The sequence below is a fragment of the Oryctolagus cuniculus genome, chromosome 12 (assembly GCF_964237555.1).
Source record: "Oryctolagus cuniculus chromosome 12, mOryCun1.1, whole genome shotgun sequence".
Taxonomy (NCBI): domain Eukaryota; kingdom Metazoa; phylum Chordata; class Mammalia; order Lagomorpha; family Leporidae; genus Oryctolagus; species Oryctolagus cuniculus.
In genome coordinates, this window is record NC_091443.1 from 99,138,315 (window position 1) to 99,162,202 (window position 23,888).

The following is a 23,888-nucleotide window of genomic DNA, read 5'->3' on the forward strand; positions in this document are numbered from 1 at the left end:
GGGGTCCGAGTCCATTGTCTGCCCGGCCCCGGCCCGGCCGTGCCTGCGGCTCAGTCCGCGGCTCTCTCCAGCAACCCCTGCAGAGCTGAGAGCTGGCCTGTGGCGGGGGACGAGGACCGCCTCTGGGGCCCACGTGCCCATAGCCACGCAGGCACTGGCTTCCCTGGGCCGGCAGGCAGGGCCCGGGGCTCGACCACCTGCCGCGTTGGTGACCCTGCTGTGGTTTTCCTTCCCACCCCAGCGGGCCCGAACTCGAGCTGCCCCGGCTGGGGCAGTTCCCTGTCCCACGTGCAGCCATCGCGGGACCCCGTTGGCCGTGTCCTGCGGCCGGGCACGTGGCCGTGGCTTACCTCCAGGTCTGTGACAGTGCCTGGGGCCTCCGGCGGGAGGAATGCCACATCTTCCAGACCATAGACATGTTCGGTGAGTCCTCCCGGGGCAGGGTGTCCCCGCTGAGCCACTGGGGCTCATCCCTGGACAGCGCCAGTCTTCCTTCGCGGAGCCAGCCGCGAGGCTGAGTCCCGGGGCACAGGGCCGCCTGAAGCGGGGCGGGGGCGGGTGGAGCGGGGGGGCCGGCACACAGGGCCCGGGTCTTGTGAGACCCCATGGGTGGTGGGTGTGAAGCATATCCACGTTCACTGCGGTGTCCGGGTCGGGCCTGCCTCTGGGGTGTGGGTCACACTGTTTGGCCCTGCCTGACACGCAGCCTGCCAGGTCCCGCGGGGCACGTGGTTGCGGCCCCGGAGGCTATTCCAGGGCAGGGCCAGCGCCAGCGCCCGCAAGCCTGCGCGCTTCAGGCTGGCTAGGAAGAGGGGGCCACGCCAGCAGCCTTCAGCCTGCTTCCTTCCCAACCCGCAGACAGCCCCTGAAAGCCGCAGCTCCCAGCTGTGGCAAGCAGACAAGTGGTCCCTGGCTTTCGCATCAGCTGGCGGAGCGCCGCGCGCCAGAGCGCTCTGGAACGCTCTGCGTGCCCTGGGTGTTCCGTGTGCCGGGGGGAGGCCTGAGTCGCCGGCCTCGACGCCTCTCCCAGCGACCACAGCATTCTGTCTGGGAAGCCCGGCAGTTGAGAGACCCAGGGGTCCTGTGGGTGTTGGGTGTCCCCCGCCCAGCGACTGGCAGAGCGGGCAGGGAGAGTCCGCTGTGCCGCCTACGCTGCCCTTGGAATTGTGTGGGTCGGGGTTAGATTTCTGCTGTCTGCAGCCCAGGGCGGAGATGGGCGCCCCGGGACACTGAGCTGGGGTCCGGTGCGTGTGAAGGCTTCCTTAGGGCCCTGCCAGGAGAGGTGGGGCGGTTGAAGGGCGGTCCAGAGCCCCCATGGCAGGCGGGCGCCAGTCCAGGCCAGTGCCTGGAGACTCAGCGCCCTGCCTCCCGGCAAGCCTCGAGCCACCCAGACGACGGACCGTCCTTTAGGGGGTGTGGACGTCCTGGCCTGTGCGTGGGTAAGCCTAGTCCTCAGTGGGGCCTTCCCTGTCTCATTCGATTCGCAGTCGGCCCGACGGCTCTGGATCGGGAGCGGCCTTCCCTAGGTCCTGCCCTGCCCAGGTAGGTCTCCCGACCCCGTGAAGGCCCCGCCCCGGGGCTGGGATCCCGGGCAGACTTCCCCGCTATCCCGGGAGGCCCAGGGCTGGGCCGCGTGGTGCCCGCACACCCACTGCCCCCCTCGGCCCCGTGTGTCTATGGGCCCGGTGGCAGCATGGCCTCCAAGCGTGCGAGTGACACGGAGGGGGCTGTGGCCTGCCCCCACCCCTGGGGAGGCCGTCCCGGGATCCGTGCGGACCCAGTGGCCCCGTAGGACGTCCTGCAGTCCGGGTGGCTGTCCCGCTTTCCACGCGGAGGCTGACCGGAGCCTGGCCCGCAGTCACGACCCAACCACATCACTCAGCCTTCGCTGGGCGGCACGGGGACGGGTCCTCGGGGAATCCTGGGCCACTCCACAGAGGCTGCGGAGGCAGACTGTGGTGGGGGAGGGGTTCTGACGGTGGCCAGAGGGCTGTGCCACCTCGACAAGCCAGGTGCATTGGTGGTGCCAGGTGCGGCCTGGGCAGTCGATGCGTGCCGCAGAGCTCCTGCGAGGGTCCTGGAGTGCTTTGGGCGGGGTCAGAGCTCTGGGGTCCGAGTCCATTGTCTGCCCGGCCCCGGCCCGGCCGTGCCTGCGGCTCAGTCCGCGGCTCTCTCCAGCAACCCCTGCAGAGCTGAGAGCTGGCCTGTGGCGGGGGACGAGGACCGCCTCTGGGGCCCACGTGCCCATAGCCACGCAGGCACTGGCTTCCCTGGGCCGGCAGGCAGGGCCCGGGGCTCGACCACCTGCCGCGTTGGTGACCCTGCTGTGGTTTTCCTTCCCACCCCAGCGGGCCCGAACTCGAGCTGCCCCGGCTGGGGCAGTTCCCTGTCCCACGTGCAGCCATCGCGGGACCCCGTTGGCCGTGTCCTGCGGCCGGGCACGTGGCCGTGGCTTACCTCCAGGTCTGTGACAGTGCCTGGGGCCTCCGGCGGGAGGAATGCCACATCTTCCAGACCATAGACATGTTCGGTGAGTCCTCCCGGGGCAGGGTGTCCCCGCTGAGCCACTGGGGCTCATCCCTGGACAGCGCCAGTCTTCCTTCGCGGAGCCAGCCGCGAGGCTGAGTCCCGGGGCACAGGGCCGCCTGAAGCGGGGCGGGGGCGGGTGGAGCGGGGGGGCCGGCACACAGGGCCCGGGTCTTGTGAGACCCCATGGGTGGTGGGTGTGAAGCATATCCACGTTCACTGCGGTGTCCGGGTCGGGCCTGCCTCTGGGGTGTGGGTCACACTGTTTGGCCCTGCCTGAGACGCAGCCTGCCAGGTCCCTCGGGGCACTTCGTTGCCATATCCATGTTCACTTTGGTTTCTGGCTTGGGCCGGCCCCCTGAGTTGGGACACAATGTTTGGCCCTGAGACACAGCCTGCCAAGTAGGCTCTTCCAGGGCAGCTGCCTGCAAGCCTGCGTGCTTCAGGTTGGCTAGGACGCAGGGTGCACTACAGCAGCCTTCCACCTGCTTCCTACACAACCTGGAGACACCCCTTGAAATCCGCAGCTCCCAGCTCTCGCATGTTCCTGAGGCTTTGGCCATGATGGTGAGTACTCCCATGGAAAGGTGCTCCTTTGAGCCTCACAGTGTCTCTCTAGTTCATAGCCATGTGTCCACCCTGCTGCCGCTTGTCCTGAATCAGTATGGCAGAATGTGATGGGCTGAAGCAAGGCACCGTGCTCAATGGTGTGAGTCCCCAGCTTGTAGCATCTGGAGTATCTCTGTGGTCAGTGCGGGTCTGCTGGTTGGTTCAGCCCCTGGACTTTGAGTTATACCTGTATCCCCTGAGATCTCCACCATGAGTTCATTTCATGTCATGTCATCCTAAGCACCTCCTCCATTGAGAGTTGTGGAGTTGTGAGGCCCAAGGCCTCTCCTGTGTGACATTCATGCGTTGGTGTCTCTCACTTGGTTGATTCCTTGATTCTTAGGTCTTGCCTGGCTCCACTTGACTGTGCTCTCAGGTCATGATACCCAAGGCAGGTGGAGCAACATCACACTGGCCTCTGGGCCTCCCACCGGTGAGGCACCAGTGAGGTACCTGTCTGGACTGTGGTGTAGGAGCAAAGGACATATGTGCCAATTGCTGTCTCCCCTGAGATTCATGCCCTGATTGGCACTCCCTTCTGGCCATGGTCCCAGGTGTCCTCATCCACCTCTGGCTCCTAGAAATCCCTGAAGTAAACCACGTGGATGAGTAAGTTCATGAGTCCTCTAGAAAGCTTACCCAATCGTCAGTGTTCCACCACCCACCACCAGGCTCTGTATTTAAACCTTCGGCCTGAGAGGGCCTGCTGATGTAGAAGGTTTCTGGGTGGCTCCAGAAGTCCCAGTGGGCCAGAGGCTCTATAGACTTGATGGCTCTGTTCAGTGGCAGTACACACACACAAAATGGTGTGTCACCGGCACCTGAACACCGGATGGGAGAGGACTGGATTTCAGCCTTGCCTCCCGGAGGCCACTGAAGCTACTGGTGGTTGTGACATGGGCGGGTGGGGGGTTCTTAAGGTAGTCTAAGGGTTTGCACACACCCAGGACAGAGTAAGTGTACGTGATATCCTGCCAAAACACAGAGAAACCAAGAGAGTGGGATCCCCTGGCTCCCAGGAAGGTAGACTAGCTGGTGTCTTTATGGTTTATCCTTTTGTGGTCCTTATTGTGGTAAAACAGGTTAAGCCACCACCTGCAACACTGGCATCCCATTGGGTATCAGTTTGTGTCCCAGCTGCTTCAACTTCAACTAATGGCCGCTCTCTCTCTCTCTAACTCTGCATTTCAAAAAATAAATAAATAAATAAATAAATAAATCTTTAAAAAACAAAAAAACTGGATGGCGCCGTGGCTCAATAGGCTAATCCTCTGCTGTGGCACCAGCACACCAGGTTCTAGTCCCAGTCAGAGTGCCAGATTCTATCCCGGTTGCTCCTCTTACTGTCCAGCTCTCTTGCTGTGGCCCGGGAGTGCAGTAGAGGATGGCCCAAGTGCTTGGGCCCTGCATCTGCATGGGAAACCAGGAGAAGCACCTGGCTCCTGGTTTCGGATCAGCGCGGTGCACTGGCCGCAGCACGCTGGCCGCAACGGCCATTGGGGGGTGAACCAATGGAAAAGGAAGACCTTTGTCTCTCTCTCTCACTGTCCACTCTGCCTGTCAAAAAACAAACAAACAAAAAACTTACCTTTTTTTGCCTCCCTTGATATTCCTGAGTCAGACACTCACTCTCCCAATGCATGTAAATTTACCTGTAGCATTCCAGTCAGACACTGTGTGACACAGTTACTTGTACTGGGATCTTAATGTGCCTTTTACTGTCTGATTTTTATTTGTAGTGTACCAGATGTACGAAGAGAAGGTAGCAGGTTATCTTGGTCCTAACAAACCCAAGTAAGTCTCCAACTTCTGTTACTGCTTACTTTGTTTCAACACTTGGGGAATCTAACTCCAGGGAGAAAACAGCATGTGTTGGGGTGACTCACCGTTACCCCTCAAGCCCATAGCCGAATGTTTGTAGGAACAAAGTTATTCCTTATCATGTGAGCGACCTGCAAGTTTCCATTGTTTTCCCCACTCTCTCCCTTGGATTAACTACAGGGCAAGCGCAGGTCAACCAGCCTACTCAGGGAGTTTGGTCAGTCCTGGCCACTGCCCTGCCACACTCAAGGCAGGGTGATCCCTTTCTGCCCTCAGCTTGTTGCCCGTGTGTATTTTTGCCTTCCACTGATAACACAAAATGAGATGGGACCTGACCTCGTCAGATGGTGGGCAACAGGCTGGGGTGAGAAACCTGGGGTGCTAAAGCACCTCCTCAGCAGGTGCATCTTTGTGACTGAAGCCTGCACACTTCATGCCTTCATTGGTTTCTCACATGACCAGTAGTAGGTTCTGTTTGGCTCATTAGTATCAGTGGAGAGGGTGCCAATGGTGGGTGGCACAGCTTTTTTCCTGAGTAGCTCACTGCCCCTGTCCCTCAGTCTCGGGCTCTGTCTGCACTCCCACTGTGAGGCTTCAGCTTGATCAAGCAGTGAGCCACTGGATGGGCTCCCTTTCCTTTGGTGACAGAACCTTTGCCCTGCTGTTTAAGCCAGGAAGGTCGTGGGAAGATTGCTCCTTTTGTTAATTTCTTATTCCCTTCCGCACCTCCAGGGTCTGTCTGAAGCTGCCCAAACCAGAACAGCCTGAGTTCCTGCTCAGCCCAGTGGCGTGTCCATATCCATCTTTAACCATGCCATCACTTGTGGATTGCACCTGCCGCACTGCTGGCAGTGACTGGGGTCGTGTGCAGGTGCCACACTTCTGCCTGTTTGTTTCTGCTAGTGAGTATTCCCAAGGAAATTTGGCCAAGTTCATAATGATCTCCCTGTGTGAAAACAGGACATGTACCCTACACAGTTCTCCCCTTGCCATTCAGTGTAGTTTTGCACACCGAGCCTAAGGCACATTGTGTTCAGGGAGTTGTACGATAGAGTTAAGGCACCATCATCATTTAGTCTGCAGCCATTGCTTCCTGTTTGTCCAAATTCATGTACACATCACCCAGTATTTACTCTCATGTCTGTACTTAAATCCCTCCTCTCCTTTCAGGTGGCACATTGAAGGCTTGTCCTCAGAAACACTTGAATGGAATACTAGGTTGTCACCTGTCGAAGGTGCCAGTCTCACATGCAGAGTTGTGGGTGAGACTACAGGGATACACCTGTCTTCAAGTCCCAGTGGATCCGCAATTAGCCTCTGGTAGCAATGAGGCCAGGCATAGTGATTCCTCCAGCACCTGCAGCTTTGCAGAAAACATCGATTCAAGAAACCAGTTGTTGCTCCACAAAGGTAAGAAAGAAAAGGGCACAGGAAGCTTCCATTGATACATGGATTTTCACTGTGTATGGGTGAAGGAGACAATTCAGACCCCGTCGTGTTCTCTGAGGGTCAAGTTGAAGTCTGCAGTGCTGTAACATGGTAAAGTGAGCCAATGCCTGATTTTAAGCATCCGCTCTGCCTCCAGGTCATCGGCTTCCCAAATATTTTATGTTGAACTTGGCCAAGTTACTTATCACTGGCATTTATATCTCATCCCCCATTTCAGACTGTGCTGTTATTAAGCACCATAATTTCCAGAGTGACTGGCTAAGAATAGCTCAGTATCCTCTTTAGGTGTTTAGTGACTCGTCGTTTAATTTGCATATAGTTGAAGACTAACAAAGTGATCTTGTACTTTTGTTCCACGTGCAAATCAACCATGTTTGTAGTGTAACTTCCCAGGGACTGTCTTTGATAAGACAAGTGACTGACTTACTTTCCCTCCCTCCATCCCTCCCTCCCTCCCTTCCCTTTTCTGTCTCTCTCTCTATTTTTCCTTTCTCCCTCTGTTGCTCTTTTTTCTCCCTTCTATCTTCCTTCCCTCCCTCCCTTCTTTCCTTTCTCTCTTTCTCTTTCTCTCACTCTCACTCTCTCTCTCTCTTTCCTTCTTTATCTTTCTCCTTTCATTCTTGCTTCCTCAACATTCCCTTCTAAGCCAATTTTCCTCTGTCAGACACTTTCAGCCACAAGGTGAGAGCCATATTCTTGTCAGTGTACATTCTAGGCCCTCACCTTGGTTTCCTGATTAATTCAACTTATTTTCTGGTCCCCTCTCTTTTTGAAATGAACAGGAGCCTTCATACATGAAGTGATCGGGCTCGTTTCTGACTCTTCCTGGAATTTATCAGCTCCGCTCATCTCCATAGCATGTCCCAGTTTCTTGCCCACAGTGATCCACTTCTGCTCAGATTTCCTTACAACTGAGCCTTGGACCCTCCTGCCCATCCTACCTGGATCCTGTCCATCCTTTTCCCTGCCTCTATGGTTGCCTGTGGCTTATGTCTGCTGCAGCCTACCTTCTAGAAAGGAGGGGACTGGTGTGCTCAGGAGGAGGAATATGTCTCATGTGACAGTGACCACCAGTTGACTCTTTGGGAGAGGGCTCCTGGCCAGTGCTCAGTGAGAGGCAGGCATACATACTCTCTGCCACATGTGCCATGATACCTTGTCCCTCCCAACTCCTCTTTACTTCCCCTGATCTTTTACTTCTCCTTGGATTCTCACAGTACCAGCACAGCTCACCCACTGGCTCAGTCACTCTCTTCCTGTTCACACTCAAGGTCACTCTCTTCCTGTTCACATTCAAGGGATAATTGGCTGAGCAATGGTAGGTTCGAGGCAAGACTTTGCAGTCTAGGGTGCTTTGAAAGGGCTTTGCAGATTTTGACACCAACCATACTGTGCTTTCTATCTGGTGCATAGCAGGTTGTGTTACTGACAACATATATTTCTCTCACTCTTCCTAAATCTTTTTTTTTTTATTTCCAACCTATTGTGAAAGCTGTCAGAATGCAGGAGCCCAAATTTCCAAAACCCCAGTTAAGGTCATTTTTTGATATAGTATGTACACACACACATGACACTGCGAGTGCTTCAGGATGTTCATGGAATGCCATGGGTGTTGTGGCATAGTGGATAACTGCCCCTTTGGGCTGTCCATGTTCTTTGTCAGTGTACCTAGGTACAAATTTATCTTCTGTCTCTGATCCAGCTCCTTGCTACTGTGTACCCTGGGAGGCAGCATGTGATGACTCAGTTAGTTGGGTGCCTGCCCTGGATGTGGGAGGCTGAGATAATGTTCCTGGCTCCTAGGTTTGGCCTAGCCCATTCTTAGCTGTTGCAGATATTTGGGGAGTGAAAAAGTACATGGTTGATTCCTCCCTCTCACTCTGACATTCTGTGTAACTGTCACTCTTGAATTTTCATTGAAATGAAAATAAATGGGGCCGGTCTCGTGGCGTAGTTGGTGAATCCTCCACCTGCGGTGCCAGCATCCCATATGGATGCTGGTTCTAGTCCCATCTGCCCCTTTTCCAATCCAGCTCTCTGCTATGGCTTGGTAAAGCAAGATGGTCCAAGTGCTTGGGCCCTTGTACCCACATGATAAACTGGGAGCAACCATCTGGCTCCTGGCTTTAGACAGGCAAATCTCCAACCATTGCTGCCATCTGAGGAGTGAACCAATGGAAGGAAGACCTTTCTCTGTCTCTCCCTCTCACTGTCTGTAACTCTCCCTCTCAAATAAAAATAAATAAATACATCTTTTTTAAAAAGAAAAAGGAAATAAATATTTAAAAAGATGTTCATGGAAAATGGAATTAAACATGAGTTCTGTATGTCACAGAAACTTTTTGAAATCCTTGCACTGTGTGGTCATAATATGCATTTCCATAAACTTTCTAAAGAACACTCCAAAATATATTTGTCCTTGTATGTTCCTGAATTCCATGATATATATCATATTATTTTCAGTAATGTTACATATAATATGCTCATATGAAGTGTATAATGATACATGTTTTTCATCTTCTCCAATTTTCCTTATAATTTTGCTCTTATGGGTTTTCCTATGACTTTTATATAACTCAATTTTTAGGTGACATCTCCATTCCTAGTAGCACAACCTCTGTCTAGTATGATTAGCCCTTGCTTTTGTCCTATGAATCTGAGAACTATTTGTTTTCATTTGCTCCAATTTTCTTAATTTTTTTTTGTCAAACAGCAGTAGGTTTGCCTATTGGCAATCTTATCCTGAAATCATTTCTAAGGAAGGCCAATGATAAGAAAATGCAAAAGCATCTCTATTGGCTTCCCTTGCCCCTTGGACTTTCTTGTCCAAGGTCACTTTGCTTATCCAGTGTCCACCTTGGTGGAAGTGTGTGTCAGAATAAGGTCATATTGGCTGGCGCTGCGGCTCACTAGACTAATCCTCTGCCTGCGGCGCCAGCACCCCAGATTCTAGTTCCGGATTGGGCACTGGATTCTGTCCCGTTTGCTCCTCTTCCAGTCCAGCTCTCTGCTGTGGCCCAGGAAGGCAGTGGAGAACGGCCCAAGTGCTTGGGCCCTGCACCCGCTTGGGAGACCAGGAGGAAGCACCTGGCTCCTGGCTTCAGATCGGCACAGTGCACTAGGGGGTGAACCAATGGAAGGAAGACCTTTCTCTCTCTCTCTCTCTCTCTCTCTCTCTCTCTCTCTGCCTAACTCTGCCTGTCAAAAAGAAAACAAAAGAATAAGGTCATATAACAGTGGATATTGTTGCCTGTGGTTTCATTTGCAGTGCCTGTTACTGATGGCTATCTTGCGAGCAATCCCAAGCAGGATAATACCATTGAGGGGTCAGCTACCAACAGCCATGCAAGCCAAGTCACTGCCCACCCTGTGGGCTCCGATGTCCTAAGAAAAGAGATGATCCAAAGAAAATGCCATTTTAGCAAATGGAGATTATCATACCGTATCCCTGGATTTCCACTTGAGGTGCAGAGGTAATCACGACTGTTATTCTTAGATGCATTTATTCTGTATTGCTCTCTCTATATATGAGTGCTTTACCTCATTTCCCTCCCCCCAATTTTTTCTTTCCCTGATTTGTTCTCTCCATCATCTGCAGTAACTTCTGTCTAGTCTTCCTTCTATTTTCCATTTGTAATGGCAGGGGAATGTGCCCTGGTTCTTGATTTCTTTCAATATAGAAATAGGGAAAGAGTCCAAGATGCAAAGTCGTAGTATTTTATTAGGCCAGTGAGAGAACAAAGGGAGGTGGGAGAAAGCTGCAGAGCTAGATGTCCAGTAGGGGAGTGTAATTGTGGGTCTCTAATAGGTACCCTAACTTCAGTTTCATCTGTGTCACTGGTGTGGCCACCAGGACATGGGTGTGGGAGTCACTGGGCTGTGATCTACCTGGGAAGGGGCTGTGGTAGGAGGGGTCCAGCCATTCCGTGCATTTTTTGAGCACTGAAGGCACATGACTGGTAGAGTCCTGGTGAGCATGCAAAATGGGAAGCATCATAAGTGGGGGAGAAGGGAAATTCACCAGCTTCCAGAGCATGCCTGTCCCTGCCTAAATCCTCCTATCATTACACATGGATTGCCAACCAGTCACTGTCATCTGCATCTCCTTGGCTGTACTCTAAGCTCTGCTCTTTCCCCATAGCTGCTGTCCTCATTATCCCACTCACAGACCTAGAGTCAAATTTGCCTTCAGATCCAGTGTTCAAGGGATTACCATGACCCAGTAGCCACACTTCAGGGACACACTCAAGCTACAATGAGGCAGACTTCATTAGATGGTACAATAAAGAGACATTGGTCAAAAGGTAAACTTAAGGGAGGGTGTTATGGCACATGCAGTCAAGCCACAGCTTGGGATGCCTGCATCCGTATTGGTGTGCTGCCTCAAACCCTGGCTACTGTACTTGCAATCTAGCTTCATAGTAATGGTTCTGGGAAATACATGGATGATGACCCACATATTTGGGTCCCTGCCACCTAGTTCTGCACTCCTAACTAGTGAATCAGTATATTTAAGTTCTTTCTCCCTCTGTTTCTATTCTTTCACTCTTTGTCTTTCCTTCTCTCTGTCACTTTGTCTTTCAAATAAACAAATGAATGTTTTAAAAAAGACAACCCTCTAATATTCACACAAAATATTATTTTCTAAATTAGACATAAGCACAGGGCTTCAAAAAATGTGTAGAGCAAGACAAGCTTAGACATTCTGACTTCTCCTACTAGTTTTGGGTCTGGTTTGCCGCAGTTTTTCTGGATCCTTGAGATGCATTGATAGCTCATTTGTTTGGTGCCTTTCTAATTTCTTGATGTAGGCACCTATTGCTATAGACTTTCCTCTTAACACTTTTTTGCTGTATCCCATAAGTTTTGATATGTTGTGTTGTTACCTTCATTTGCTTCCAAAAAGTTTTTGATTTCTCTTTTGATTTCTTCTATGACCCACTGTTCATTCAGGAGCATGTTGTTCAGTCTCCAGGTATTTGCATATGCTCTAGGAATTCCCGAGTTGCTAATTTCCAGCTTCATTCCATTGTGATCTGAGAAGATGCATTGTATGACTTGGATTCTTTTGAATTTGCTGAGACTTGTTTTATGGCCTCGTATGTGCTCAATCCTAGAGTTTCCATGCACTGCTGAGAAGAATGTACATTCTGCAAGTATAGGATTAAAGGTTCTGTAGATATCTGTTAAATCCATTTGGTCTGTAGTGTCGATTCAATCTGCTGTTTCCTTGTTGATTTTTCTGTCTGGTTGATCTGTCCATTACTGAAAGTGGAGTATTGAAGTCCCCCAATACTATTGTATTGGAGTCTAAGTCTCCCTTTAAGTTCCTTAACATATCTTTTAAATAACCAAGTGCCCTGTAATTAGGTGCATATAAGTTTATAATAGTTACATCTCCCTGTGGAATTGATGCCTTAATCATTATGTAGTGCCCCTCTTTGTCTCTCTTAACAGTTTTTGTGTTACAGTTTATTTTGTCTGATATTAAGATGGCTACACCAGCCCTTTTTTGGTTTCTGTTGGCGTGGAATATCTTTTTCCAACCTTTCACTTTCAGTCTGCATGCACTTTTGTTGGAAAGATGTGTTTCTTGTAAGCAGCAAATAGATGGGTTTCTTTTTTAATCCATTCAGCCAGTCTGTGTCTTTTAACTGGGGAGTTGAGGCCATTAACGTTCAGTGTGACTATTGATAAGTAGTGACTTTGCCCTGCCATTTTCCCAAAGATATTTCTAATATATACTTTGACTTTCTGTGATCTTTTACTGAGAAATTTTCTTCCTTTACCTTCTTTCGTATTGATGACCGTGTTTCTGTGTGTAACACATCTTTAAGCATCTTTTGCAGGGCTGGACAAGTGGTGACACATTCTTTCAATTTCTGTTTGCTGTGAAAGTTTTTTATTTCACCTTCATTCACAAATGAGAGCTTTGCAGGATATAATATCTAGGTTGGCAGATTCTCTCAGTACTTGGGTTTTTAATTTGTTCTATTGAATTCTTCATTTCATTTCAATTTCTTTTCAATATCTCAATTTCATGTTCTATTAAATTCCTCATTTCATTTTGATTCTTCAAGATTTCATTTTTACAAGAGAAATTTTCTGTCTTGTCCTTCATGGATTTCAGCAGTTCATGCATTTGTTTTAGATTACATCTCAATATTCTTATCATAAATTTTTTGTTCCATTTCTTGCATTTCTTCCATCTCATCATCTTCTTAATCTTGTATTGGAGTGTCATTTTCTTTCGGGAGCATCATGTTTTCTTCCTTTTTCTTGTTTCCTCGATTTTTCCGTTGTTGTTTGGCATTGTGGAAATATGCTTTGGTTTCTTCTTTTTTTTTCACTATGGTGGCTTTTCTTGTTATACTATGACTCTAGATTAAGTGGACTGTCTGTGGTTGGTGTGGCCAGAGAGCTCTGTTCAGTTCTTCAGGGTTAAGGGTGTGCTTAAGGTGACACACCCAGGTTTGGCGTGGTAAATCAATCTCCCTTTCCCCTACCTCTTTCTTTGTCTCTCTCTCTCTCTTTCTCTCTCTCTCTTTTTAATCAGAAGGGAAGTAATCAGCTGAACACTTCTCCTCGATGGCAATCAGTGCCTGAGCGCTATCCCCAGTGTATACAATATTCATCTGCTCTGTCCCAAGAACCACACAAAAGATCTGTGCAGTCCTCAGTGTAAGCTTAGAATCCCCTGCAATGTCTCTCACTGGGTAGCCAGGGCCTCCCGAGCTTGTGGCATCTCCCAACAAGACTACTCACATCTCAGCCAAACCATGAGTTCTCCCACACACCCCACACACCCTCCGTTGTGTTTTTTTTTTTTTTTTCACAGTCCTGGTTCATAAGTTCCACACATTCACTAGGTCTTAGTCTCTTGTTATTACTCCCCACCAGAGTCAGGTTTTTCCGCTTGGGTGGGCACAGCCCCAAGCTGGTGCAACTGTTATGTATGTCCAAAATGGCGCCTGCTGTATTGTCTCACTCGCTTTTGTAAGGTGTGTGGAGAGTGAATCGTGTCCATACCATCCCTTTTATTTTTTCTCTCTTCTAGTTAGGCTTGTGTACTTTCCCTCATGGGGCTACAAGCCTTGTTCCCTCTAGGTTCTTCCTGCTGCTTTTCCACCAGTGTCACGGGCTACTATGGTTTTGTCTCACCTCTCTTTCCAGCGCTAGTGCAGAGACAGCAGCTGGGGTCCCGAACCGTGGGAGTCCGTGCCCTCCACGTAGATCCACGGTGTCCCTCTAATTCCAGAAGACTTTCCTCTACTGTTTTTTCCCTATCTGTTCCCTAAGACTACACTGTCTCCACTTTTAATAAACTGTATTTTCCTGGACTTTCAGTGAGCTCCTTCCCTATTCCATCATCTTGGAACTTCCACCAACTTCTGTCTTTTTTATCTCTCAATGCCAATTTCAAATATTCAGGTAAAAATCTCGAAAATGAGTTATTTGACATTTTGTGATCTGATGGTTGTTTATAGCCCTTGTCTCTATTGTTAAGGAACATTGTTTTTTTTTTTTCTTCTTACTGTTTGTTGAACTCTTACTTAGTGTAGGATTAATTTTATGAGTATAAAGTAAACTGAAAGTAGATAATTGTAAATCTTGAGAGAGTGAATAAGAGAGGAAGGAGGAGGAAGTATAGGAGTGTGGACAGGGGGAAGGGTAGGATGGGAAGTCTCACCATGTTCCTAAATCTGTATATATGAAACGTATACACTTGAATAAATTAAAATAAAAAAGAGAATGAGTTAGTTATTGAACATGAGACCACAAAATAGAGCAGCTCATTGTAGTGAGTTAACTCGGGGCAAACCCATGAAGATCCAAGAAGATAAGCAAGGCCCAGGCCAATCTTTGCTCCAGTGATTCTAATTGAGAACGAGCCTCCTTGCCTTGGGCAAGTAAAGTGAGAAGGAGAGTGACCTCCCTCAGTCTGTCAGAGGGAAGATGAAAAACTTGAAGGCCAGGGGGGATGAAGTTCATGTTTAATAGATGGAAGGAAAGGAAAGGAATGGGATAAAGTAGGTGAGGACTGTTGAGCAGTTCTAAATGACGCTGTGCTTTTAGTAAACTCTGGGTACACTTTGAACTAGCTTGGATGCTTTGACCCAGTACCCTGGATTCTGTCTTCAATGGACAGGGAAAGGCCAACGTTCAATTTCCTGTCCTCTTGGTTAACTCCCTTGGAGTTTGACTTTATTCCTTTTTCTCCTGGACAAAACACTTGCCAGATTTCTCTCTAAGGCCTTATTCCTATTTCTATGTACTCAAGGTGACTCAACAGCCTCTTAAGACTATTGAAGCCTCCAGATTGAATTTTCTCCTCTCCATTCTTCAGATTTCTTTTTTTTTTTTTTTTTTTTTTTTGACAGGCAGAGTGGACAGTGAGAGAGAGAGACAGAGAGAAAGGTCTTCCTTTGCCGTTGGTTCACCCTCCAATGGCCGCCGCGGCTGGCGCGCTGCGGCCGGCACACCGCGCTGATCCGATGGCAGGAGTCAGGAGCCAGGTGCTTTTCCTGGTCTCCCATGGGGTGCAGGGCCCAAGCACCTGGGCCATCCTCCACTGCACTCCCTGGCCACAGCAGAGAGCTGGCCTGGAAGAGGGGCAACCTGGACAGAATCCGGCGCCCCGACCGGGACTAGAACCCGGTGTGCCGGCGCCGCTAGGCGGAGGATTAGCCTAGTGAGCCGCGGCGCCGGCCCATTCTTCAGATTTCTAAAAAAGAGCTGGAGACAAGGATTAAGAACAATTCTTATGTCTTTAGTTACATCTCTTTTGTTAAAGGACAGACTGGACTTGGATGTTTCTGAGATTACCGTTGGCTCACACATCTACTCTATTCCCATAGTCACCTATTCTTCCCTCTGAAACACAGAATTATAATAGTTGAATTTACTGAAGGAGGTCCCTTCGCTTTCAACTGTCTTTCTGAATGTGCATGATTGGTGCTAGGAACATCTATCCTTAAGAGATGGGAAAAAACATTGGCAAGACCATGGAGAAGGATTAGGAGGAAAATGGGTGTTATCACCAGCTTCTAGTTAGAAGAGTGCAGGACCAGGCCGGCGCCGTGGCTCACTTGGCTAATCCTCCACCTGCAGTGCCAGCACCCCTGGTTCTAGTCCCAGTTGGGGCGCCAGATTCTGTCCCGGTTGCTCCTCTTCCAGTCCAGCTATCTGCTGTGGCCCAGGAAGGCAGTGGAGGATGGCCCAAGTGCTTGGGCCCCGCACCCCATGGGAGACCAGGGCGGGTATGGAGGGGGAGCACCTGGCTCCTAGCTTCGGATCAGTGTAGCGCGCCGGTCATAGCAGCCATTTGGAGAATGAATCAACAGAAGGAAGACCTTTCTCTCTGTCTCTCTCTTTCTCTCACTGTCCAACTCTGCCTGTCCATAAAAAAAAAAAAGAAGTGTGCAGGACTCCCATATTCTGCATCACAGGCTGGACTCTAAGTTTAGGGAGGCATTCTACCTTGTAGGTATCATTTTCCCACTTCAGTCAACCTGAAGCTCATCTTCTCCACATGTTTCTCTGTCTCTGGCTTCTGTGACTACTGGGCAATCCCTCCAGACTCAGCTATCAGCAAGACCTGACCTCTTATTGAATTTCTCTCTCTTTCTCTGTCTCCCTCTCAGATATCAGGAACTGCTGGAGCTACAGGGACCTGCACTGGCTACAATGAAAGGGTGCAAATAAAAGTAGCTTTCCTCATTAATGAGCAACATCTTGATAGAAAATCCAGTCATGTCCTACCCTATCCACTCAAGATTTGTTCTCCATCAGGATGGAAGACATTGTTTCAGTCTCATATTATTGTTACCACCTAAGGACACCTAGGCCTGAGACCTTAACTTGGGCACCTCTCAATTCTCACCACATAACCAACAAGATCTGGCAACATCCAGGAGTAACACGCTAAGTCAGACAAGTGTTGCCTCCAGCTAGAAGCAGAGTTTTTGCTGTTCAGCCTGAATTGAATGAAGAAGCATTTGTCAGACAACTACAGAATGCTGAGCATTGACCAACGGGTGTGGCTTTGACAGAAATTGTCAATGACAACAAAAAGAAGCGGTATTTTTTGCTTAAAGAGTACGTTACTGTATTCCTTTAGTCCTGTGGAAACAAAAGCATCTCCTCGCCTTGTTGTCACTGACAATGGTGACATTACCTTGTTTTGGAGGGCATGTCAGTTTCTGGTCTCAGGAATTTGACAATTTCCTCATGATTCGCTTGGCCCTAAACATTACTCCCAAACAGTACTCCCTGTTACTTCACATCTGGAGGCAAAGCATGGACAGTTTGTCCATCAACATTACGGTCACACTAGGATTGGATATCAAGTTACAGTCATTTTGATATGTATCCAAAAGATACTTTACTCTTATATTATCAAGAACCGTAGAGACTGGCAATTGAAGAATGTATAGATACTCTATTCTCTATTGATTTTTCTGCAGAGATTTTGCCACCAATTACTCATCTCCGCCTGGATTGGTTCTTATATTCATTTGTGTACATTGGAAATCTTCTATTTTATTATTTCTATATACTAATATTTATTGAATTTCTGTAGTATAAGTGAACATCCCTTCTATTATTCCATACCAATAAATATTTTGTTTTGTTTGCTATCATTGTGGTCCTGGTAATTATTTAAATTAAGTATTACAGTCGCCAGCAGCGTGGCTCACTAGGCTAATCCTCCACCTGCAGCACCAGCACGCTGGGTTCTAGTCCCGGTCAGGGCGCTGGATTCTGTCCTGCTTGCTCCTCTTCCAGTCCAAGCTCTCTGCTTTGGCCTAGAAGGGCAGTGGAGGATACCTCAAGTGCTTGGGCCCTGTACCCACATGGAAGACCAGGAGGAAGCACCTGGCTCCTGGCTTTGGATTGGCGCAGCATGCCAGCCATGGCAGCCATTTGAGGGCTGAACTGATGGAAAGGAAGACCTTTCTCTCTGTCTCTCTCTCTCTCACTGTCTAACTCTGCCTGTCAAAAAATAAAATAAAATAAAATAAAATAAAATAAAATAAAATAAAATAAAATAAAATAAAAGTATTACAATCAATCCATTACTAACAAGATTGCTTTTGGTGAATATGGAAATATGCTTATTTCACTATTTATGTGATATTATAAATTCTCCCCAAGAGTGTGCTCTACTTAAAATATTGGGAGTTTGTTATTATCTTACCTTTTTTTTTTCAATAGAGAAACACTTTTCCTTTGACATTAGAATGAGCTAACACATACGTGTGAGCTACTGTTTAGATGCCTGTGTCACATCTCTCAGCATATTACAGCTGCTATAACAAAATACCACACTCTACTTAGCTTATGAGATACAGAAACTTACTTCTCGTAGTTCTGCATGCTGGGAGGTCTGTGGTATTTGATGAGGGCTCCTTTCCTGGTATAAATGGTTTCTTCGGTGTATATCCTCACATGATAGCAGGTCAAGGTAGCTCCTGGCAGCCTACATTTTAAGAGAACTAATGATATTCATGAGGGCTCTGCCCTGATGATTTGATGAACTCTCAAAAGATGCCACTCCTAATACTAAGACTTTAGAGGTTAGTATTTGCACCTATTCATTTAAGAGTCCACACACACACTTGGATCATGCCACCCCCTCTCTGATCTGACGAGCCAGGGGGGAAGCAGAAGGAGGATAGAGAGATAGGATATGGAAATTGGGGAGGGATAAGGATGGTGAGGTAAATATCAAATATTTTCCTCCTTGGGCAAAAATGTCTGTCCTTCTTTCTGACCTCCATCTCATTCAAATCTGTGATCACCCCTCACTCTGGTCTCCATCCCTCAGCCTTCTTTCTTTCCACAAAATAGCCATGCAGCCCTGCTGTCTTCCCCTGGTGCTGCAGACTCTGCATTTTTACTGATACTCTCCAAGTCCCAGTGCCTGAGGACTCTACCCTCCCACCCCAATTCTCCACAGACTCTTGTCTTCTGGTTTTAGAGGGCCCAAAGCACAAGAATGTCCCTGTGAAATGCACATACAGATGGAGTGGTTGGATCCCTCTGCTAGCTGGAAGCCAGCTGTGCCAGCCAGTTCTTTCCTGAAGAGATGTGTGAAGACCACAAGATTGCATTAGATGTGCAGGATGTGTTTAGACACCACACTGATAATGTTCTTGTCACTGAACCCTGAATCTATTAATCCATCACATTATTGCAATTTATTTCAGTTTTTTTCATTATCATTGCCTAGAATGCATATCTGGCTTTACACATTTTTAACCCTAACAAAAATGCTTGCACTGCTCTAACCCAGGAACCCAGAACTCCAGTCCTGGTGCAATCTATAGACATGCTTGCTCCTATGCCCAAGCAATGAAGACCAATGGCCACATTGTGTCCAGGGGTCAAAACCTGGAAACAACCTAAATACCCACCATTACTAGGATGAAGAATCATGCTGTGGCATGTTATTAGCAATGAAAATGTCTGAATACTTGATAATTACTACACTCAACACTGTGAGAAAAAAACCATTGAGTGCACACAAGTGTAACAGCAAACTCCAATATTAAAACTACATTCTTTTCTGTGGACTCTGATTAGGACTCTGGTTACATATCAAAATTAAACAATACAAATGTAGAATTAGTTAGGTCAAACGAGCTCTATGGAAGCGTCCTCAAGGGCATTCTAGTTTGAGACTCAATTTGAGAAACTGGCCTAATCAATCCTAAGAGCAGGCATACAAAATATTGAAAGAGAGATACTACAATTTCCCACATACTTTTTACCTGATAAAAGCAAATGTAGTTTTTAAAAGAAATTTAAAACAATTACCCAGATAGAATCAAAAAGAAGATTCAACATTTTTAGACGTTGGTCTTCTGTTATTTGGATATTGAAGCCTTTCTGGTTTTTGTGCATTTTTTATCTTTCATTTTTTTATAAATATAAATTAAACATGGAACAGCCTCTAACACTCAGGTGGGAGAAGAGGATAGAGTTCCTGGCTCCTGGCTTTGGCCTCCCCCAGATCTAGCTGCTGGAGCCATTTTGTATTTGGGGAATGAATCAGTCTGTCTCTCTTTATATCTCTGTTCCATGACTTTCAAATAAATAAATAAATCTGTCTTTTATAAAAGCCAAATTGATTTAAAATGTTCTAAAGTTACTGGCAGTAAGATGACTAGGTCTCTGAATGTCATAGTAATTCTCAATATTAGAATAACCGGTCCCACCAATACATATGATTCCCTTCTTTACATGGTAAAGAATGGTTATGGCTGGCGCTGCAGCTCACGTGGCTAATCTGCCACCTGTGGCGCCAGCACCCCGGGTTCTAGTCCCGGTTGGGGTGCCAGTTTCTGTCCCGGTTGCTCCTCTTCCAGTCCAGCTCTCTGCTGTGGCCCGGGAGGGCAGTGGAAGATGGCCCAAGTGCTTGGGCCCTGCGCCCACATGGGAGACCAGGAGGAAGCACCTGGCTCCTGGCTTCGGATCGGTGCAGTGCTCCGGCCACAGCGCACTGGCCATAGTGGCCATTTGAGGGGAGAACCAACAGAAAGGAAGACCTTTCTCTCTGTCTCTCTCGCTCACTGTCTAACTCTGCCTGTCCAAAAAAAAAAAAAAAAAGATTGATTGGCTATAAGAATAACTTGCCCAGAGGTTTAGTTACTTAAAATTTATACATCTAATATTCCATTCTTATCACAATTACTACTAGCTCCCAGATGAGGCTCCAGAACTATATTTCCTGATAACGAAAGTAAGAAGAAAGTGACTCTCTGAATATATGATTATATCAAGGACCAGGAGGTTCCAAGATGGCAGAATAGGGAGGGAGCTTACTGATCTAGTCCAGGAGTACATAGTTTAATAAAAGTGGAGATAGTGTAGTTTCAGGGAAGAGTTAGGGAAAAAAAACAGCAGATGAAACTCTTTCGTAATTAGAGGGACACAGTGGACCTACGTGGATGACATGGGTGCCCAGCAGCCGAGAGCATCTTCACCAGCGCTGCAAAGTGAGTTGAGATGAGACTGCAGTAGCCTGAGACACTGGTGGAAAAGTGGCAGGAAGAGCCTAGAGGGAACGAGGCTGAAGACCCCATGGGGGAAAGTACACCACCCTAACTAATGAGAGAAAAAATAAAAGGGATGGTACAGATACGATTGGTACAGATACAGATACTTTCTCCAGTCACCTTACAAAGGTATATGAGCCTGTAGAGTGGGCACCATTTTAGACATATGTAACAGCTGCGCCAGTTCTAGGCTGTGCCCAGCAATCAGCTGAGCAGAAAAACCTGACTCTCATGGGGAGTAATAACAGGAGACTAAGACCTAGTGACTGTGTGGAGCTTCTGAAATGGGACTGTGAAAAAAAAAAACAAACTGAGGGTGTGTGGAGAACTCACAGTGAGGGTGAGACTTTGAGTAGTCTCGGTCGGAGTTGCCACAAGCTGGGGCAGCACTGGCTAGCCGGTGAGAGACATTGCTGTGGAATCTGACTTACACTGAGGACTGCACAGATCCTTTGTGTGGTCCTTGGGACAGAGCAGAGAAATATACCCACTGGGGCTAGCACTCAGGCACTGATCGCCATCAAGGAGAAGAGCTCAGCTGAGCAGAATTACCTCCCTTCTGATTAAAAAGAGAGAGAGAGAGAGGGAGTTACCATGCCAAATCTGGGTGTCACCTTAGCCACACCCTTAACCCTGAAGAACTGAACAGAGCTCACTGGCTACACTCACCACAAGCCTCCAGAGATTCACTGAGAGCAGGCAGTCCACTTACCTACAGAGTGTAGTACAACGAAAAAAGCTGCCACAGTAGAAAAAAAAAAAGAAGAAACCAACGAGTATCCCCACAAATGCCGAACAACAAATGCAACAACTGAGGAAACAAGAATAAGGAAGACAACATGACACTCCCAAAAGAACATGACACTTCAATACAAGATTATGAAGATGATGAGGTAAAAGAAATGTAAGAAATAGAACTCAAAAAATTGATAAAAATATGTAGAAGTAATCAAAAACAAATGCATGAACTACTGAAATCCATGCAAGACATGACAGAAAATCTCTCTCGTGAAAATGAAATCTTAAGGAGGAATCAAAATGAAATGAGAAATTAATAGACCATGAAATTGAGATATTGAAATCAAAATGAAATGAAGAATTCAATAGAACAAATAAAAGACACATTTGAGAGCCTTAAAAACAGAATCAGTGAGGCAGAAGAGAGAATATTGGAGTTAGAAGACAGAGCATGGGATAGTATACAGTCAAACCAAAGACAAGAAGAGGAAATTAGAAATCTAAAAAATATTGTTGGGAATCTACAAGATGCTATTAAAAAAAAACAACACTTGGGTTCTAGGAGTTCCTGAAGGCATGAGAGAGAGAAAGGATTAGAAGGCCTTTTTAGTGAGATACTAGCAGAAAACTAACCGGGTTTGGAGAAAGAAAGACGTCCAAGTACAGGAAGCACATAGAACTCCCAATAAACATGACCAGAAAAGATCCTCACCAGGACACATTGTAATCAAACTCACCACAGTGAAACATAAAGACAAGTTTCTCAAATGTGCAAGAGAGAAATGCCAGATTACTCTCAGAGGATCTCCAATTAGACTCACAGCAGACTTCTCATAAGAAACCCTACACTCCCCCCTCTTGTCTCTCTTCTCTCTGCTCTCTCTCTTCTCTCCTTGCTAGCTCCTCTCCTATCTTTCTCTCTCTACACTCTCCTTCTCTCTTTTTCCCTCTTTGTCCCTTCCCTCCAGTCTGCTGGGTTTTCCCCAATAAAACCCTCCCTTAAAAAAAAAAAGAAAAAGAAACCCTACAGGCTAGGAGGGAATGGCAAGATATAACACAAGTACTAAGAGAAAAATCTGTCATCCCAGATATTATATCCTGCAAGGTTGGTTCAACATTTGTAAATCAATAAATGTGATATACCACATTAACAAACTGCTGAATAAAAAATATATGATTATCTCGATAGATGCAGAGAAAGCATTTGACAAAATGCAACACCCTTTCATGATGAAAACTCTTAGCAAATTGGGTATAGAAGAAACATTCCTCAACACAATCAAGGCAAATTATGACAAAGACATGGCCAACATCCTATTGAATGGGGAGAAGTTGAAAGTATTCCCACTGAGATCCAGTTCCAGACAGGGATGTCCACTCTCACCCTTGCTATTCAATATAGTACTGGACGTTTTAGCCAGAACCATTAGGCAAGAAAAAAAAATGAAAGGGATACAAATTGGGAAGGAAGAAGTCAAACTATCCCTATTTGCAGAAGGCATGTTAGTTGATCCAAAGAACTCCACTAAGAGATTATTGGAATTCATTGGTAAAGTAGCAGGATAAAAAATCAATACACAAAAATCAACAGCCTTTGTATACATAATGTCATGGCTGATAAAGAGCTGCTAAGATCAATCCCATTCACAATAGTTTCGAAAAAATGAAATATCTTGGAATAAACTTAACCAAAAAAGTCAAAGATCTCTATGATGATAATTATAAAATTTAAAGAAAGAAATAGAAGAAGATACAAAAAATGGAAAAAATATTCCATGTTCATGGATTGGAAGAATCAATATCATCAAAATGTCCATCCATACAAAAGCAAATTACAGATTCAATGCGATACTATTCATAACACAAAGATATTATTCTCAGATCTAGAAAAAAAGATGCTGAAATTCATATAGAAGTACATGAGACCTCGAATAGATAAAGCAATCTTAAAAAAAAAAAACAGAGCTGGATGCATCACAATACAAGACTTCAAGACATATTATAGGGCAGTTATCCCATCAAACAGCGTGGGACTGGTACAAAACCAGATGGATAGACCAATGGAACAGAATAGAAACACCAGAAATCAATCCAAACATCAACAACCAGCTTATATTTGATCGAGGAGCTAAAACCAACTCCTGGAGCAAAGTCTATTGAACAAATGGTGCTGGGAAAACTGGATCTCGACATGCAGAAGCATGAAGCAAGACCACTACCTTACACCTTACACAAAAATCCACTCAACATGGATTAAAAAACTAAATCTATGACCTGACGCCATCAAATTATTAGAGAACATTGGAGCAACCCTGCAAGGTATTGCACAGGCAAAGACTTCTTGGAAAAGACCCCAGAGGCACAGACAGCCAAAGGCAAAATTAACAACTGAGATTGCATCAAATTGAGAGGTTTCTGTACTGCAAAAGAAACAGTCAGGAAAGTGAAGAGGCATCTCACAGAACGGAAGCAATATTTGCAAATTATGTAACTGATGAAGGATTAATATCCAGAATCTAAAAAGTGATCAAGAATCTTCAACAACAAGGCAAACAATCCACGTAAGAGATGGGCCAAGGACTGAAACAGACATTTATCAAAAGAGAAAATCCAAATGACCAACAGACACATGAAAAAATGTTCAGGGAGGAGAGAACTTCCACTTTGACTATGACCTTATCT

General features: G+C 46.9%; 1 protein-coding gene across 20 annotated transcripts in view; it reads left to right on the forward strand.

The window, feature by feature from the left end:
- Nucleotides 1–17,045, forward strand: part of LOC103346732 (uncharacterized) — a 94,900-nt gene extending 77,855 nt beyond the window's left edge. For 15 of the 20 annotated variants that reach the window (XM_070054507.1, XM_070054505.1, XM_070054506.1 and 12 more), the window contains 9 exons: nt 242–423; nt 1,488–1,542; nt 2,349–2,530; nt 3,479–3,568; nt 4,875–4,929; nt 5,689–5,858; nt 6,127–6,366; nt 9,674–9,878; nt 16,050–17,045. In XM_070054507.1, coding sequence (XP_069910608.1) covers nt 242–423; nt 1,488–1,542; nt 2,349–2,530; nt 3,479–3,568; nt 4,875–4,929; nt 5,689–5,858; nt 6,127–6,366; nt 9,674–9,878; nt 16,050–16,110 — 1,240 coding nt within the window. In that variant the 3' untranslated portion in view covers nt 16,111–17,045. Of the gene's footprint in view, nt 1–241; nt 424–1,487; nt 1,543–2,348; nt 2,531–2,972; nt 3,094–3,478; nt 3,569–4,874; nt 4,930–5,688; nt 5,859–6,126; nt 6,367–9,673; nt 9,879–16,049 lie in introns of those variants that run through there. The other 5 variants (XM_070054519.1, XM_070054515.1, XM_070054520.1 and 2 more) reach the window with 5 other exon arrangements.
- Nucleotides 17,046–23,888: the final 6,843 nt, after the last annotated feature.